The 15,404-nt window shown below is 43.0% G+C and overlaps 1 protein-coding gene across 1 annotated transcript in view; it reads right to left on the minus strand.

Moving 5' to 3' along the window:
- c8b (complement component 8, beta polypeptide) overlaps nucleotides 1-15,404 on the minus strand; it is an 81,319-nt gene that overhangs the window by 38,810 nt on the left and 27,105 nt on the right. The window contains exons 5-8 of the mRNA XM_060920450.1: nucleotides 13,061-13,180; nucleotides 12,839-12,877; nucleotides 709-774; nucleotides 472-531 (exon numbers count right to left, since the gene is read on the minus strand). Coding sequence (XP_060776433.1) covers nucleotides 472-531; nucleotides 709-774; nucleotides 12,839-12,877; nucleotides 13,061-13,180 — 285 coding nt within the window. The remainder of the gene's footprint in view (nucleotides 1-471; nucleotides 532-708; nucleotides 775-12,838; nucleotides 12,878-13,060; nucleotides 13,181-15,404) is intronic.

Here is a 15,404-nt window from a genome sequence, read left to right on the forward strand (position 1 = left end):
TGTCATGCAATACAACCACATAGAGACAGAGTCCCAACACCAAACCTCTCATGAACCCAGAAAAGGAAATGAATCAAATGAAATACAAGCCAGGTCATGCCTTGACTGCAAGTCTTTGAGATAAGAAGGCAGTGTAATGAATGTGCAGTCCTGGAGGACCACAGCAGCACACAGTTTAGCGTTTTCCCTTATCTAAACTCGTATGAGTCAAAGATGAAGAGCTTGATGCTTGAATTTAATCAGTGTTTCAGTTGAGCTGGTGACTTCGATTGGGTTTGCCATGACTGAGGGAAAGTCTGTTCTTCTGCAGAGCTGTAGTCTGCATTGGACCAAACTCTGGAAGATAACTTATGTTCCTGTTTCTATCCAATAGAACTGAAAGAGTATTCAGTTAGCCAAGATCTTTGGAGAGAGGTTTGTTGGAAGGACTTTGGAAATGGGGAAGGCTGACGAGACAATACAAGCACCTACAGTCATAAAATGGCGTTTTGGAACATCATAGACCCCTTCTTTCTGCTGGCTCGTTGGGACCTAAAAGTCATAACAGATCAGTTTATCGACAGCTCTGTCATTATTTAAGAAAATATATATATAGTTGTAAACTGTCATTCATTTGCCTCACTACAGAAAATTAGAGCCCTCCTCAACACCACAATGACTTTAAAAGCAGGCTAGACCAGTACAAAGGGGTGGGGCTTGGCATAATACCTGGTAAACGCTCTCCTCTGATTGGGGGCCATGGAGTGGCTCGTGTCCAGCTTCAAACACAATGTACTACAGCAGGGAAAGAGAGAGTGAGAGGTGGGGCCACACAGGTAGCTGCAGAAGTAATTTAATATTGATAAAGTGCAAACCAATATTTTGAAACGAGTGACCTTCAGGTCTGCCACAAGAAAAGGACTTCTTTGCCATAAACATGGTTTTATAATACTTTAGTTATAAAGGGACCGTTTAGTCAAGAACACAATTTTTTACCTCGTACACCAAATGTAAGTAGACCAGGGTTTGTCAACAGAATTGCAAACAGAATACTTGATAGGTAATAAATCTATAAAGTGAAAAACCTGTCAGTCATTCAGTGACTCTAGTTTTCAAAACATGAACCATTACGACGTTTGTAGTAGAACCTCTGTTGCAGCTTGTTGCAGCCACTCACATGCATTTATGTAAATTATTCAGCTGAAGGCAGCTCATCAGATCAGAGACTGCCTACAGGGCTAAAGACTTAGCTCAGCAAGACTTTCATAAATGTTTTATTTTATTTAACCTTTTACTTACATTCCCTAGAAAACTGATGACAAGGCTTGTTAAAAGAAAAATGAGCTGACAAAAAAAAAAAAGAAAAAATATCTCCATGGCAAACTCAAAATATGTCTAGTCTGTTGAGGCCATGATATGTGGTAATGAGAACTGCCACTACAAAAGAAAACATGACCACTTTGAACTGCCTTATTTACATTCTAGCCATAAACTCCTTGCTGTAACTTGACCCCAACAACTTTTAGTAGGATCCCCCTGTAGTAGAGTTCGCATCTTTAGGCCCTGTCCACACGGCAACGGATTCAGGTGAATCTGATAAAATTGTTTATCGTTTCAGCCTGGTGTCCACACGGCACTGGCGTTTTGGGTGCCCCACAATGATATTTTTTGAGAACGGGTTCCAGAGTGGAAAAATCTGGCAATGGCGCCGTTGCGAAGTCGTCTGGATGAGTAGAACGGATTTGTTTACGTTGACGTCACAACCACATGACTAGAACAAGCAGCACTCTCGCTGTTTTGTATGAACCACTACATTGCATTCACTTTTGTATACAGCTTTTCTTTTAAATAAACAAGTAACTGAACCATTTCTTGAATTTCTTTTTTTTATTGGATAAGACTGCTTTTCAAAATGTTCACACACAATAAGAAAATTAAGTTATATAAAACTATGCACACTAATAAAACTAATTTGTACACACAGAAGGCACGATTTCCTCGCGTAGTCACAGCCATCTTCTTCTTGTTGTTGTGTGTTTGTTCCTGACAGTGCTTCACGCCGGGTAGAAGAAGGGGTTTATGCACATGCGTCTACTTCTTCTATTGTTCTGGTGTCTCCGATGGGACCGTCTTACAGCGCCCCTAGAGGTGTGGCATGTGTATTGCATCGTTTTCAGCAAGCGTTGCGTTGCCATATGTACCTGATATTTTACTGATCCGTTGCCCATGTGGACGCGATATTTTTTTAATAAAATCTCGTTGCCATTGTCGTGTGGATGTAGCCTTAGTTTGGCAGTGGTTGCTAATAAGTAAGGAAAGCTTAACATTACCACTCCCCCAACATTTTAAACCTGTTTGCTTAAAGCATATACGCAGAGCCATGGCCTCACTTTCATTTATAAATGCCTTGAGACCTCAAGAATGCCACAGGAATAGTTTTAAGTGTTAACAATGAATCTAATATAGTAATTTTTACGATTAAAGTGATTTATATAGGTAGCGGTCTGAGTGAATGACCTTGACGTCCATAACGTCATAACAGGAAGTCTATCTGTCTCATTGCCAATTCCGCTATACTAAAACAGAGCTGACTGCAACTCCAATCCTCCATTTTGAGCTAATTTATCGCTATGCCATGTAGATGTGTTGCTGGCCGGTGCAGCAACATGACAGAAGCTGGATTTATGTTGCATTCATGGCCCAAGAATGTTCAAACTGCAAAGATTTGGACGCGTTTTGCGAGAACTTCATGGACACATTGGGCGGCTATGAAGTGGTCTCTCCTCTGCTCTGCACATTTTACTGAAGACTCGTACGAAACCTCTGGTCTGTTGAGGAGCGTTGGCTATAAGCCCGTATTGAAAGAGGGTGCAGTACCAACAATTAAAGGAAAAGAAAACTACAAGAAAAGGAAAGTATTTTATTTATTTTTATTTATTTTTTTTAAAGGAAAGTAAGTTCAGTTGCACCAGTCCTCCTGGAGTGAGCCGAGGGTTGTTGCTAAAACCCGGGACGGAACTGGACGGAACATATCGCTCGGGCAGTGATCTCCCTGCAGTTGTTGCTAAAACCGGTGACGTCCTGTTCCGTCCATGGTTTTAGTAATTGCCTGAGCAGAGCAGTAATGGCGGAATGCACAGTATGAAGAAAAGTGAATGAGTGGAGCAACCGTCTTATTTCTAAACTGGATATTGCTGCCATCTCGCCCTTATGTGGAAGAAGTGAATGAACGGAGAACTGAAAGTCAGATTGTTTTAAAAACAATCAGCCACAAGATCAGCCTTCAACAAGCGAGAACACAGACGGATAAGCTCCGACTCTCATTTGGATTAAAAAAAAAACACGTTGTTTACCTGCATTTAGATTAATACATGTAACTTGTACTGTGTATTTAAGTTACCGGTACAAGATTATTTAATTTGCTTCAGAATGTGATTGTCTCAGTTCATCTGATTATTTAATTAGCCTTTTACGTTTTATCAGTGAAAATGCATGCATGTACATGTATGTTGCATAAGTTATAGCACCCATTCTGTTTTAATGAGAGTCAACCCACAATCAGTGAAGTCAAATCAGTCTTAGTTGAGCAAGTCAGTAACGATATTTCTTACTTTCACCATAAATTTTTATTCATATGACTTTAGTCTATAGCTGTAAAAGGCCTCAGCCTTAAAACCAGTTCCTGCTGTGACATCACCCACTCAGGCCTGGCTAGCTCAGCGGGGCAGCTCGAATGCCAACTTTGCGGTTGATTTTAACTCTCAAAAATATATATATTTTTTATTCCTATTTATGCAGCATACAAGAGTCAAGGATGGAGATACTATCCACTCAGAAATTTATTTAAAAATAAAGGCTCTGCATATCTCCTTTAAGCTATATGGATGTAACATGTTCAAATCCAAACGATGCCACACCCAGTAGCCAGGAGTAAAAAAAAAAAAGAGTCTAAGTTCCTCCTGTGCCAGGACCTGGTCTTTCCAAGCAGTCTCGCAACTCAGTACTAACCAGGCCCTTACTCTCTCCTATTATACAGCTAGGGTTACAGTAGGGGGCTGGTCCTCTAGTAACTGCAAGAGTTTGACTCCCCACTTGCATCTGTATTGCAGCGTGCCTTCCCAGATGGCAGTACGGACCATTTTTATGATGGCCTTTGGTATGACTCGTATGGTATGATCTCACGGTTGAGAGGCGGACATACTAACCACTAGACCAGCTCGTGATGGCCAGGAGTCGAAGAAATCAAAATTTGAAGCAGATTGAAAAGACGCAGCTGGCTGATAGTGTGTGTCCCAGAGGAAGTATGTACCAGCACTCACCCTTCCCAATTGGAATTGTGGTGGGATGTGGGAGAGTCATAGCCTAGTAAACTAGACTCACCCGCCTAGCGGCCAAAAATATTTTTGCCTAGCGAATGGGTCTAGCCTCGCACCATATAAACAAAAACACCCCGGGCATCAAATCGTGCCCGCCAATCACAACGCAAGGTTTTTGTTTGGATTCTTTGGGCGGGCTTTTGCAGGAGTGACGACAAAGCTGCACGACGCTGGAGAAAGCGCAGCAGGAAAGATGGCTACGGCTAGTGAACAGCGGGCGTTTGACTACGCTTTGGAATCAGTTTTAGAAAAATTAGACTTGGAGTTTTGGTTGAAACATGAGCAGGAAGAGGCTCTCCGCTCATTCCTTTTCAAGAAGGACGTTTTCGCTGTTTTGCCGACCGGCTATGGCAAAAGTCTGATCTACCAGCTGGCTCCGCTGGTAGCCAAAAGGATGGGGCTAGTTTGTGCAGTACAAAGAATTAATAAACAGCTTTGAAACATTACTTTTTGATTGTTTCTTATTTTCCCGTTATTTTAAATTTAAGGGAAATTATTTCACCAAACACCACTAAATAAAAACTCTCAAAAACAGTTTAAGCAAACCCTTGAAAAACACTTGGGAAAAAAATGAGTGTATGTGGTACAGACTCCAAACTTGTGGTCATTATCTCCAAACTTCTTAATATCTAGAACCTGTTTATTAATTAATACGCATTTTGAAAAATTATTTATTTCAAGGTCTCCCCCATTGCTTTCTGTCGCTCTGACTACGTCACAGTCACTGTTGCGCTGATTGGTCAGAGCGTTGGCCTATACGCACAGAGACAGTTTGAAAGACAGCGGTTTGTTCCTCCCACCCCCGTCGAAAATGTCTACGGATCGAGGCCAGACTAAATATTCACATTTAGTCTGGCTTGCCAGGCTAGGAGAGTCAGTCTGTGGGTAGGAATTAGCAAGACCAAACTGCAGGGAATAATAGGAGGGGGAAAAGTAACATAGCTAAAATCAGTGCTAGCAGCCAGTAAATGACAGTATCATGTGAGCATCAGGCTCAGGGAGGAGGTGTGGCCCAAAGTATAAAAGCAGATTTTTATAAGTGATTCAAATGAAAACATCATTCACATTTTGTTAATAATGTCTGTGAGGCCAGGCCCCCAAAACTGATACCACTTCCCCTTGGAAATGAAGCAAAACACACTCAGCACAAAGGACAGTAACATCACTGCCAGCAAGCAAAACAAATAAATCAAACAAAAAAGTGGTCCTGAGAACCAAGCAGACTCCTTCTTGAATAAAAAATGGTATATATTTCTCCTAATCCTTTGTTTTGGCACTCAACTAGCTATCATTCTTGTGTAACACCTCCTGGAAACATCCACACAGCAGTGGTTCATGGACTTGGCAGCAAGTTTAAATTTAGACCTGGTGAGACAATATAGCCAGGAGCCATGGCAGAATGTGCAAGGGCCTCTTCACCAAAATGACAACTGGCAACGAGCTGACACCTGCTCTAAACTTTCCTTACTTCCACACAATAAAAAACTCTTGGGATATAACCGACCATCATTTTCTTCATTCATGGAGTTGGTTCTCCTCTGTTACATACTCAACTCATTATATTACATTAATAGCATTTAACAGATGCTCTTATCCAGTACAACATACCCAGAGCAGGCTGGGGGGCAGGTCTTGTTAAAGGGCACTTTAGTTATTCCTGCTGGTCTAGGGAATCAAACCAGCAACCTTTTGGTCCCAACGCTGCTTCTCTAACCATTAGACTATGGCTTCTCCCTCAAGGTGAATCCTCAAGTATAGTGTAAAAGACTTTGTAGAAAAGTACGGCAGCAGCAATTATGTAAGAGTTGGGAGCATGCTCAAGGTCACTTGCAGATCTTTTTAGAGGCTATTATCAAGAACTGTGACAGATAAGTCAGAAATAACAGCTGACTAAAATAATAGCTGACAGCTGATATCAAATCATATCCCAATATGCTCCTGAGGTTCAAGAAAACTCACAGAAAGTGCAAGAATCCTGTCATTAATGTCTGGCTAAATTTGAGCTTGACACTCACCACTGCTGTCCCTCAATACTAGGTACAGGCCTACACAGCGATGGATGGTTTCCTCCATGTTCTACCACACAAGTCCCACAATATGGTGGCGAGCCAAGGACTTCTTGACTTATTGTCCAGCCCAGTGTAAGCCACTAATAGTCGGACAATAGTCGGACATTTCCGTTTCCAGTTGAGAGTATGTAGTGCACGAGTTTGCTGCCTCTTCTCCCCGGCATTTTCTTTCTTTTTTTTTGTTTTCTTTAACTGTGCTTCTGATTTTTGGCAATGTATTGCAAATCCATTTTGTTTCTTTTTGGTTAATTCTGGACTCTTCTTGCTTGGTTTTGACACCGGCTTTTTGCAATCACCTGTAGCTAACCCGCCTGCGAGCCCCCTCTTTCTTTCCACCCACTTGACTTCAGCAGTGGTGAGTGAGTTTCCACCATTTACTACGCTGTTGCCTTGTTTTATGTGCTGGTTAGTCAAATTGCTTCCCTGCCCTGTACTCTGGGTGTGGTACCGCTGGTGTTTTGGCTATGTTTATGAGCGGTGTTAGGCTAAGGTGGCTTTGCACCTTACATTGGACTGCATCTATCCATCTGTTTTTGGATCGTGACTGTGGGTCTGGGTATTGATTTTGTGGCCCGGGCTTTTACCCATGTTTTACATCTACTTGCCGGAGGAATTAAAAAGCCTTAGTGCGCGGCACTGCTTGGATTCTGCGGTATTTAATCTGTACTGCTTTATTGGAATCGCGTGCCACCCTTGGTATATTCACCAGTCTCTGTGCTCTCCAACTGCTCATTATGCTTCGGAGTCTTCCATACCCATCATATGGACTCACAATCGGATTGCCAAGGTCAACAAGAACGCTTATGGAGTTAATCACGGTGTTCTTCGGTCACTTGGGAAACTGCAATCTTCTGCTGTCTCTGGATTGTCACCTGTGTTTCCTGTGAAGATTGGCCTTTTAAACCCCCGCTCCATCACCAACAAAGCATCACTCATCAATGACCTAATTATCCAAAAGACCCTGGACATACTTCTGCTGGTGGAAACATGGCAACAGGCTGAGGACTATCTACATTTAAATATGTCTTCACCAGCTGGATACACACATATCAAAGCCACGTCTCACAGGGAAAGGTGGAGGTCTAGCTGCAGTTTTCCGATGTGGTTTGAAACTTAGAGATTGTTTTTCATGATGTTACATCCTGTGAATATCTGGCTTTGAAAATCTCCACTCCCACACCGATGTTGCTGCTCTTAATCTATCGACCTCCCAAATCATCGCCATCTCTTTTTCTGTCTGAACTGAATGAACTGCTAACTGTAGCCTCATCTGTCTATACTGCTGTCATTCTTCTGGGTGACTTGAATATTCATGTTGACATTAGTTGATCCCTTACTGATAAGTTCTTGACTGTCTTTGAATATTTTGGTTTAACTCAGCATGTTGACTTTCCCACACATAATCATGGTCATATACTTGACTTGCTTTGCTCTACTGGTATAAAAATTGTATCTGTATTGGGTTCTGATGTAGGTTTTACTGACCACAAGTTGATTGGGTGTTGTCTCAGTGTGCCTTCTTCTAAATTTCCTCTGTGTTCTACTGTCTCTTTCCGTAATCTTTCTTCTATTGATGTGCATTCTTTCTCTGCCTCTCTCCTCTCTTCTTTTTGTAAATTTGCTGAGGTTTCCTCTCCTGATGATACAGTTTCTATTTACAATAATACTATATCTAACACACAACACTTTCGCTCCCCTTAAAACTAGACAGGTCTCCGCAAATTGTGCCTCTCCTTGGTTCACCTCTGAGCTTAGGGCCATGAAGGCCAAGGGAAGGCGGCTAGAGCACCTTCATAAGAAAACTGGCCTTACTATTCATCTTTCACTCTTCTCTGAACACATCACAAAGTATAAGGATGCTCTTAATGCTGCCCGATCCTCCTACTATGCTAACATCATTAAGAGTGGCAACCATAGATCCAAAACTCTGTTTAATACAATAAATAAACTTCTTCAGCCTCCTTCCTCAACCACTCCCAGTTCCCCTGCTCAGTGTCAGGCTTTTTTGGATTTTTTCAAGGATAAAATTGACAGGGGTGGCACGGTGGTGTAGTGGTTAGCGCTGTCGCCTCACAGCAAGAAGGTCTGGGTTCGAGCCCCGTGGCTGACGAGGGCCTTTCTGTGTGGAGTTTGCATGTTCTCCCCGTGTCCGCATGGGTTTCCTCCGGGTGCTCCGGTTTCCCCCACAGTCCAAAGACATGCAAGTTAGGTTAACTGGTGACTCTAAATTGAACATGAGTGTGAATGGGTGTCTATGTGTCAGCTCTGTGATGACCTGGCGACTTGTCCAGGGTGTACCCCGCCTTTCGCCTGTAGTCAGCTGGGATAGGCTCCAGCTTGCCTGTAGAAGGATAAAGCGGCTAGAGATAATGAGATGAGATACAATTGACAGTATTTACCAACACTTTTATTCTGAAATTCAGTCTTCTGTCTCGCAAGTAGCTCTTTCTCATAAAGCTGACTGCTGTCTCTCTGCTTTCTCTCCTGTTGATTCTTCTAAAGTATCGGAAATTATGACTGTCCTCCTCCTCCTCCTCATGTCTGTTGGACCCTGCACCCACTGCACTTCTTAAATCCTGTGTATCTGCTATCTCCCCTTTTATTGCTCATATGATTAATCAGTGTTTTGCTTTAGGCACTGTTCCCATCTCCCTCAAAATTGCTTCTGTTACACCAATACTAAAGAAACCTCATCTAGATTCTTTTTCACTGTCCAATTACAGACCCATTTCAAATCTCCCTTTCCTAGCTAAAGTAATGGAGAGAGTTGTAGCCTCTCAGCTTCATACTTTCCTTGCTCGTAATGATCTCTATGAACCCTTTCAGTCAGGCTTTCGCAATCTGCACAGCACTGAATCTGCTCGCTTAAGAGTTGTTAATGATCTTCTGCTCTTAGCTGATGCTGGTCATCTCAATGTCCTTGTTCTCTTGGACCTCACAGCTGCCTTTGACACTGTACATCATGAGATACTCATTTCCAAACTATCTTCTTTTGGTATTACTGGCTTAGCTTTAGTCTGGTTTTAGTCATACTGTATCTAGCAAACAGGCAACAGTTTATCTCTACTGGTGTTCATAAATCATCCACTGCTACTGTATGTTTCTCCTATAGGCCAGATTATTCGTAACCATGGCCTTAACTTTCATTGTTATGCTGATGACATTCAAATCTACATCACTATCACCCCTTCCATAGCCTCTGTTCAGCTGCTAAGGACTTGCATCACTGACCTTAAGCAATGGTTGCATAAGAACTGCCTTAAACTTAATGCTAGCAAAATGGAGGTTCTATTAGTAGGTACCAAAAGACAGGTTCTGAACTTCTCCAGTTTTACTATTGATGTTGATGGTGTGTCTATTAGTCCTTCCCAAGTTATAAAAAACCTTGGAGTTCTCTTTGACTCCACCCTTACGTTTGAACCCCATCTTAAACTAATTACTAAGCCCATGTTTACATTAGGCGGCACGGTGGTGTAGTGGTTAGCGCTGTCGCCTCACAGCAAGAAGGTCCTGGGTTCGAGCCCCGGGGCCGGCGAGGGCCTTTCTGTGTGGAGTTTGCATGTTGTCCGCGTGGGTTTCCTCCGGGTGCTCCGGTTTCCCCCACAGTCCAAAGACATGCAGGTTAGGTTAACTGGTGACTCTAAATTGACCGTAGGTGTGAGTGTGAATGGTTGTCTGTGTCTATGTGTCAGCCCTGTGATGACCTGGCGACTTGTCCAGGGTGTACCCCGCCTTTCGCCCGTAGTCAGCTGGGATAGGCTCCAGCTTGCCTGCGACCCTGTAGAAGGATAAAGCGGCTAGAGATAATGAGATAAGATGTTTACATTAGACCGTATCAGCGGATCATCAGATTAACGTTTTTAAAACGATTAGTGTGCACACAGCAACGCCAATACACGATTTGCGTGCACACAGCAACACCAATACACGGATACGCTCGGCTCCGCAGGCGTCCTGTGCTCCAAATCACTCCGCCCTGAACAGCGAGTGCCCTCTGGAGGGTGCGCACTCCGGCCCTGCGCAGCTCACAGAGCGTGCGAGTATAGCGCACGAGCAGTGATTCGGGACTGAGCTGCTGTGTGTGTGATCCCAGCGCATATCACTTACTACTTTCAAGTGGAAGGATGGCAAGCCTAAAGACAATCATAACTACACAATGGGCAGTATTTGCATCAGTATTTGCAGTATTTTCATACTTTTATACTCTTTAATGAAAGGTGATACAAGGCGGAAGTCCGCGCCGTTTTTCAGCAGTCGCGTCACATGACCAACGCCAGCGAATCAGGAAGGTGGATGTCACAGTGACGTTGTCCAATGAGATGCCAGCTAGAGCTCAGCACAGCGTATCTGCGTATTCTGAATGTTTACACAGCACCGGAGCTGACACGATCTGGATTGAATACGTGGACGCTGGCGGATTCCCGTTTCCCGGCGTTTCCAGGCGGTTTAATGTAAACGGACAGTGCATCCGCGAAGAAAATGAGACAGATATGGTCTAATGTAAACGTAGCCTAGGAATGCTTTCTTTCACCTCCGCAATATTGCACATCTCCGCGCTTTTCTCTTAGAAACTGATGCCAAAATGTTGGTCAATGCGTTTATTTTTTCTCATCTTGACTATTGCAATTCTCTCTTTTATGGTCTCCCTGCCACATTGCTCAATCGCCTGCAGTACATCCAAAACTCAGCAGCAAGAGTCCTCACACTCACTAAGCGCACTGCTCACATTACTCCTGTTTAACAGCAACTGCATTGGTTGCCAGTTATTTCTTGGATCAAATACAAAATCTTGCTTTTAACCTATAAAGCTCTTCATGGTTTCGCCCCTTCCTATCTCTGAGAGCTAATTAATTTGTACTGTCCCTCCCGCTCCCTCAGATCTTCTATCTGTCTACTTCTGACTGTTCCACGTTTTAAACTGGCATCTATGGGTGGCAGATCTTTCAGTGTTGCTTCTCCTAAACTTTGGAACTCATTACCACAATCGCTTCATGACTGTTCCACTCTCTCTTCCTTCAAAGCTAACTTGAAAACTTTTCTCTTTACCTCACACTACTCTTCCTAGTGTGCCTTTTTTTTTGGTAACTTCTGTGTAAAGCGTCCTTGGGTTTGTGAAAGGCACTATATAAATTGAAATTATTATTATTATTATTACTAAACACTCCCAGGTAGCCAATGTAGATGTACAAGCCTTGTGAAGAGACCCCAGAGTGAGATCATCAGAACCCCTCAATGGCCACCAAAGCCAGCTCTCCTTGCACCATTGCCAATACTTTAGGTACCCTTTGAGTACACATATTAACACAGAGCTGGCTGAATCACTGGACATAATTATGTCATGATGGTAGTGGGCTATGCAGTGTACTATCCTGAAGCTATTGTTTTGCAAAGGGACACTTCCAATTACAGAGTCAAGGAGCTGTTCCCCCTCTGATGGTAGACCTGCACGGGCTCCTTCAGGTAAAACTGCTGCAAACAAGATGGATATGCTTGTCTAATGTATCAATCAGACTCTATTATGGATGGTAACAGCCCTCCTATGTGCTGCTTGTGGTCAGGCAAGCACCCCAGGTCTTCACAGTCTTCTTGCCACTTATACCCTGAAATGCCAGGATTTGATGGATGTTGCCAAGAGTTCGTCAGTCCCATATGCATGGTGCATACCCAGTCAGGACCATCAGGTTTTGTAATTACTTTTGGTCACTAAAACAAAACACCCCAATTTGAAGAACTGAGCATGTCTTGATTCATCTAAGCACTGTCCAGGAGCCAGCAAGAAGACAAGCAGCCTGGAGCAGTACCAGACTATCCATTTCACCCTCCATGGTGTGGTCTTCCAAAAGCTTTGGAACTTTGTCCTGAGGCCCCACCACCACTATGCTGCAGCATATGTAGATAGTAGGCCATACAGTGTGCTGGGCCAAACACCTTGTACTCCTCGTAATCCAGAGTTGAACTAACTGCCAAAGAAGTGTTATCTCTGGCTGGCAGAAGCCCCATATAGAGGGACCAGATTGTCCAGGTCCTAGGACAATTAACTTCTTGATAATCTTTAGACATTGTATTATATGCTGAACTATTCTTCTTATAAAAGGCAGCTAAAATAATGGCATATAGGAAATTATTGGAATTCTCCCCGAAGTCATTATATTAACCCTGTTAATATGAATAGCATTAACTCGCATATAAATAGGATATTTAGTGTGAGAATCATTTGCAAAGTGTCTACGAGAAACATGGAACTTGCTGAAAATATAGGAAATCAGCTCCAGTCCTAGAAGAACACACAACTGCATTATTTTGGCTCTTGAGATGACTTGTTAGGGAAAACACTGAACTGTGCAGTGCTGTTGTTGAGTGTCTCTGATTCACTTCTATGTAATCTTAGGTTGTGTAGCAAAACACTGTGCTTACCTGATACACTGGGTCATCAGTGTCGTCCTCTAGAATCGTCTGTGACACACATTGGGATAAGAAGGTGGATTCTAAAGCATAAGCTTTAAGAACATCTGTTCTCAGAAGAAATAAGCCTCTATAATATTGAAGCTAGACATCCTAAATTGCATTTAATGTGTTTCCAGTCATTATTAGCATTGGTGAGTGAAGCAGTCTTTAAATTAAATGCTTTGTCTGCACCTGATAAACACCCTGCTCACAGTGCTTTGCTTTTTGTGCCTTCTTCTCCCCTTCATCCCTCTGCTTCAGATCATAGATGAGTGTAAAGAGGTCACGCAGCTCCAGAATCAAAGGCTCTGCCTAAAGAAAAGAAGCAGACCATGGATAAGGGACCATATTTATATTTGATGATTTTTCCGCCTTTTCTTCAAATACCATTTTAGCGTTTTGCAGTAACTCTCAAAATAGGTTTTTTTTCTGCGAGCATCTTTAACAAGTTCTACCAAGTTCTTTAGAATTCAATCTTCTATTTTTCATGTAATTCAAGGTCAAATGGCATCCATAGCTTTCTTCTGTGAGTCACCCATAAAACACATTTAACTAGAAGGGCACTCAGTAGATGAGAGTGAATAAAGTATATATCTCCACCAAGCCACATATTATCAACATCAAAATCAAATCACTTGAACCTAGGATAATATTAAAGCTGTCCACCAAAGTTCATCCAAATCCATTCACTACTTATTGAGTTACATTGGGAAAAGACAAAAAAAAAAATCCTGGATCCACATCAAAGTCCCTCCCATGCCAGGGAGGCCCTTAAGGCAGTACCAATCTCTGCTTCTATAGACCCTTTTCAGTCACGTGACCTTCGTAAACGCGACCACCATTTTGGACATGTAGCGGACTTCGGCTCGAATTGGTTTGAATGCGAGGAAGGCGACAAACGGAGAACATACAAGAAAAAGGAGCGAGATGCAGAAAACACCTTCGCTATCCAGCGACGTAGGGCATTTACAGGGCGAGCAGAGGGAGAAATAACAACAGTAACGACACATTAGCAACGCCGTACAGAAATAACGGTTTATGGCACAGACCCTTTCGGTTCTCGCTCATCTAGCTGCTACAATGACTGCTTAGACTGCAACAATAATACCTAACACACATTTAAGTATCCGTCGTAAAGACGTGAAACTCATTGAGTGACGAGTGTGTTCATTGATAAGTTAACACAATCTAAAAGTAGACATACCATCACACTGCCCTGGCGCTGTGTACAGTTTACCTTCTACGGTTTGTGCACTCACTATTTGCCATTACTTTCTCCAACCGTTGTTACAGATTACAGGGAACGGCCTGGATTTAAGAGACAAATACATGTTCCTCTTATTTTGAACACTTATTTGTAGGCAGTGCTTAATTTGTAAAGTGGGAGGTCCCGGAGCACAGAGGATGAGCAGCTCCGGTGCGGAAAAAAAGAGGGTGGGAGGGGGGCGCGGCGCTGCACTTCTGGGCATGTTTTGTAATAACACTGCAAATTAAGTTCATCTGCAGATATTTTGTGGATGTCGTTTCATGAGAGAAATCACCAACAAGACAGATATCAAAATCAGACATTAACACTAAATAAACTTGCATTTTTTTAATTTAATTATTATTATTATTATTTTTTGTTACATAGTCAAAAGAGGTGTCGGATCACTGGATCCAGTGTAAATCCATCCAGCTGCCGGAGCCAACGCCCGAGGTTCTGGAGCGCGCTCCGGCTTGCTCCCCCTCAAATTAAGCGCTGTTTGTAGGACACTGCCTCTGATCTGTCCTACAGTCTACCAACAGCAAAGGAACACAATGCTAGCTAATAGCTACTACAGAAGAACAGAGGTTACAATGGGTTATTTTAACCTATTTGGTTACACACTCGCCGCCACAGAATGTTAACAGCAATGCAATGCCTTTTCTGGCTAATTTTATTCGTCTTACCTCCAACAAAGTGGTCACTACACAAGCGCTGGTATGCCGCTATCCATCTTCTCCGTCGGTCAGCATCTACCGGGATCCGATAAAATGATAACCCTTGCCTTGTTTGGTGATGGTTACTACATCCAGGTGCACAACAATATAGTGGCATGATGGAAGTCTTGCTGAAAATAAACACTTTCTTTGCTGCCGTTCCTCAATGCTGGCTGTGGTAAACTACTGGTAGTACATGTCCAAAATGGCGGCCGCGTTTGTCGTGACGTCACGTGAAAAGGGTCCATAGCCCTTGGCCTCTCACCTGTCTGACAGTGGGGGGCTAGACCTCTGGTAACCACAAGAGTTTGACTCCCCACTCGCACCTGTATTGCAGCATGCCTTGCCAGAAGGTACCATTTTTATGATGGTCTTTGGTATGGCCTGACCGTGAGTAGAACTCACAATCTCCTGCTCAAGAGGTGGACATGCTAACCACTAGTCCAGCTCGCGGTCCCTGGAGCCACATACTTATCTGAATTTCCATCAAAATCTAATCAGTTGTTCCTTGGCCCATGGTTCACCTATACTCAAAATCCCACTAGCATCTATTCACTACTTTTTGAGTTACATT

The sequence above is a fragment of the Neoarius graeffei genome, chromosome 1, assembly GCF_027579695.1.
Source record: "Neoarius graeffei isolate fNeoGra1 chromosome 1, fNeoGra1.pri, whole genome shotgun sequence".
NCBI lineage: Eukaryota > Metazoa > Chordata > Actinopteri > Siluriformes > Ariidae > Neoarius > Neoarius graeffei.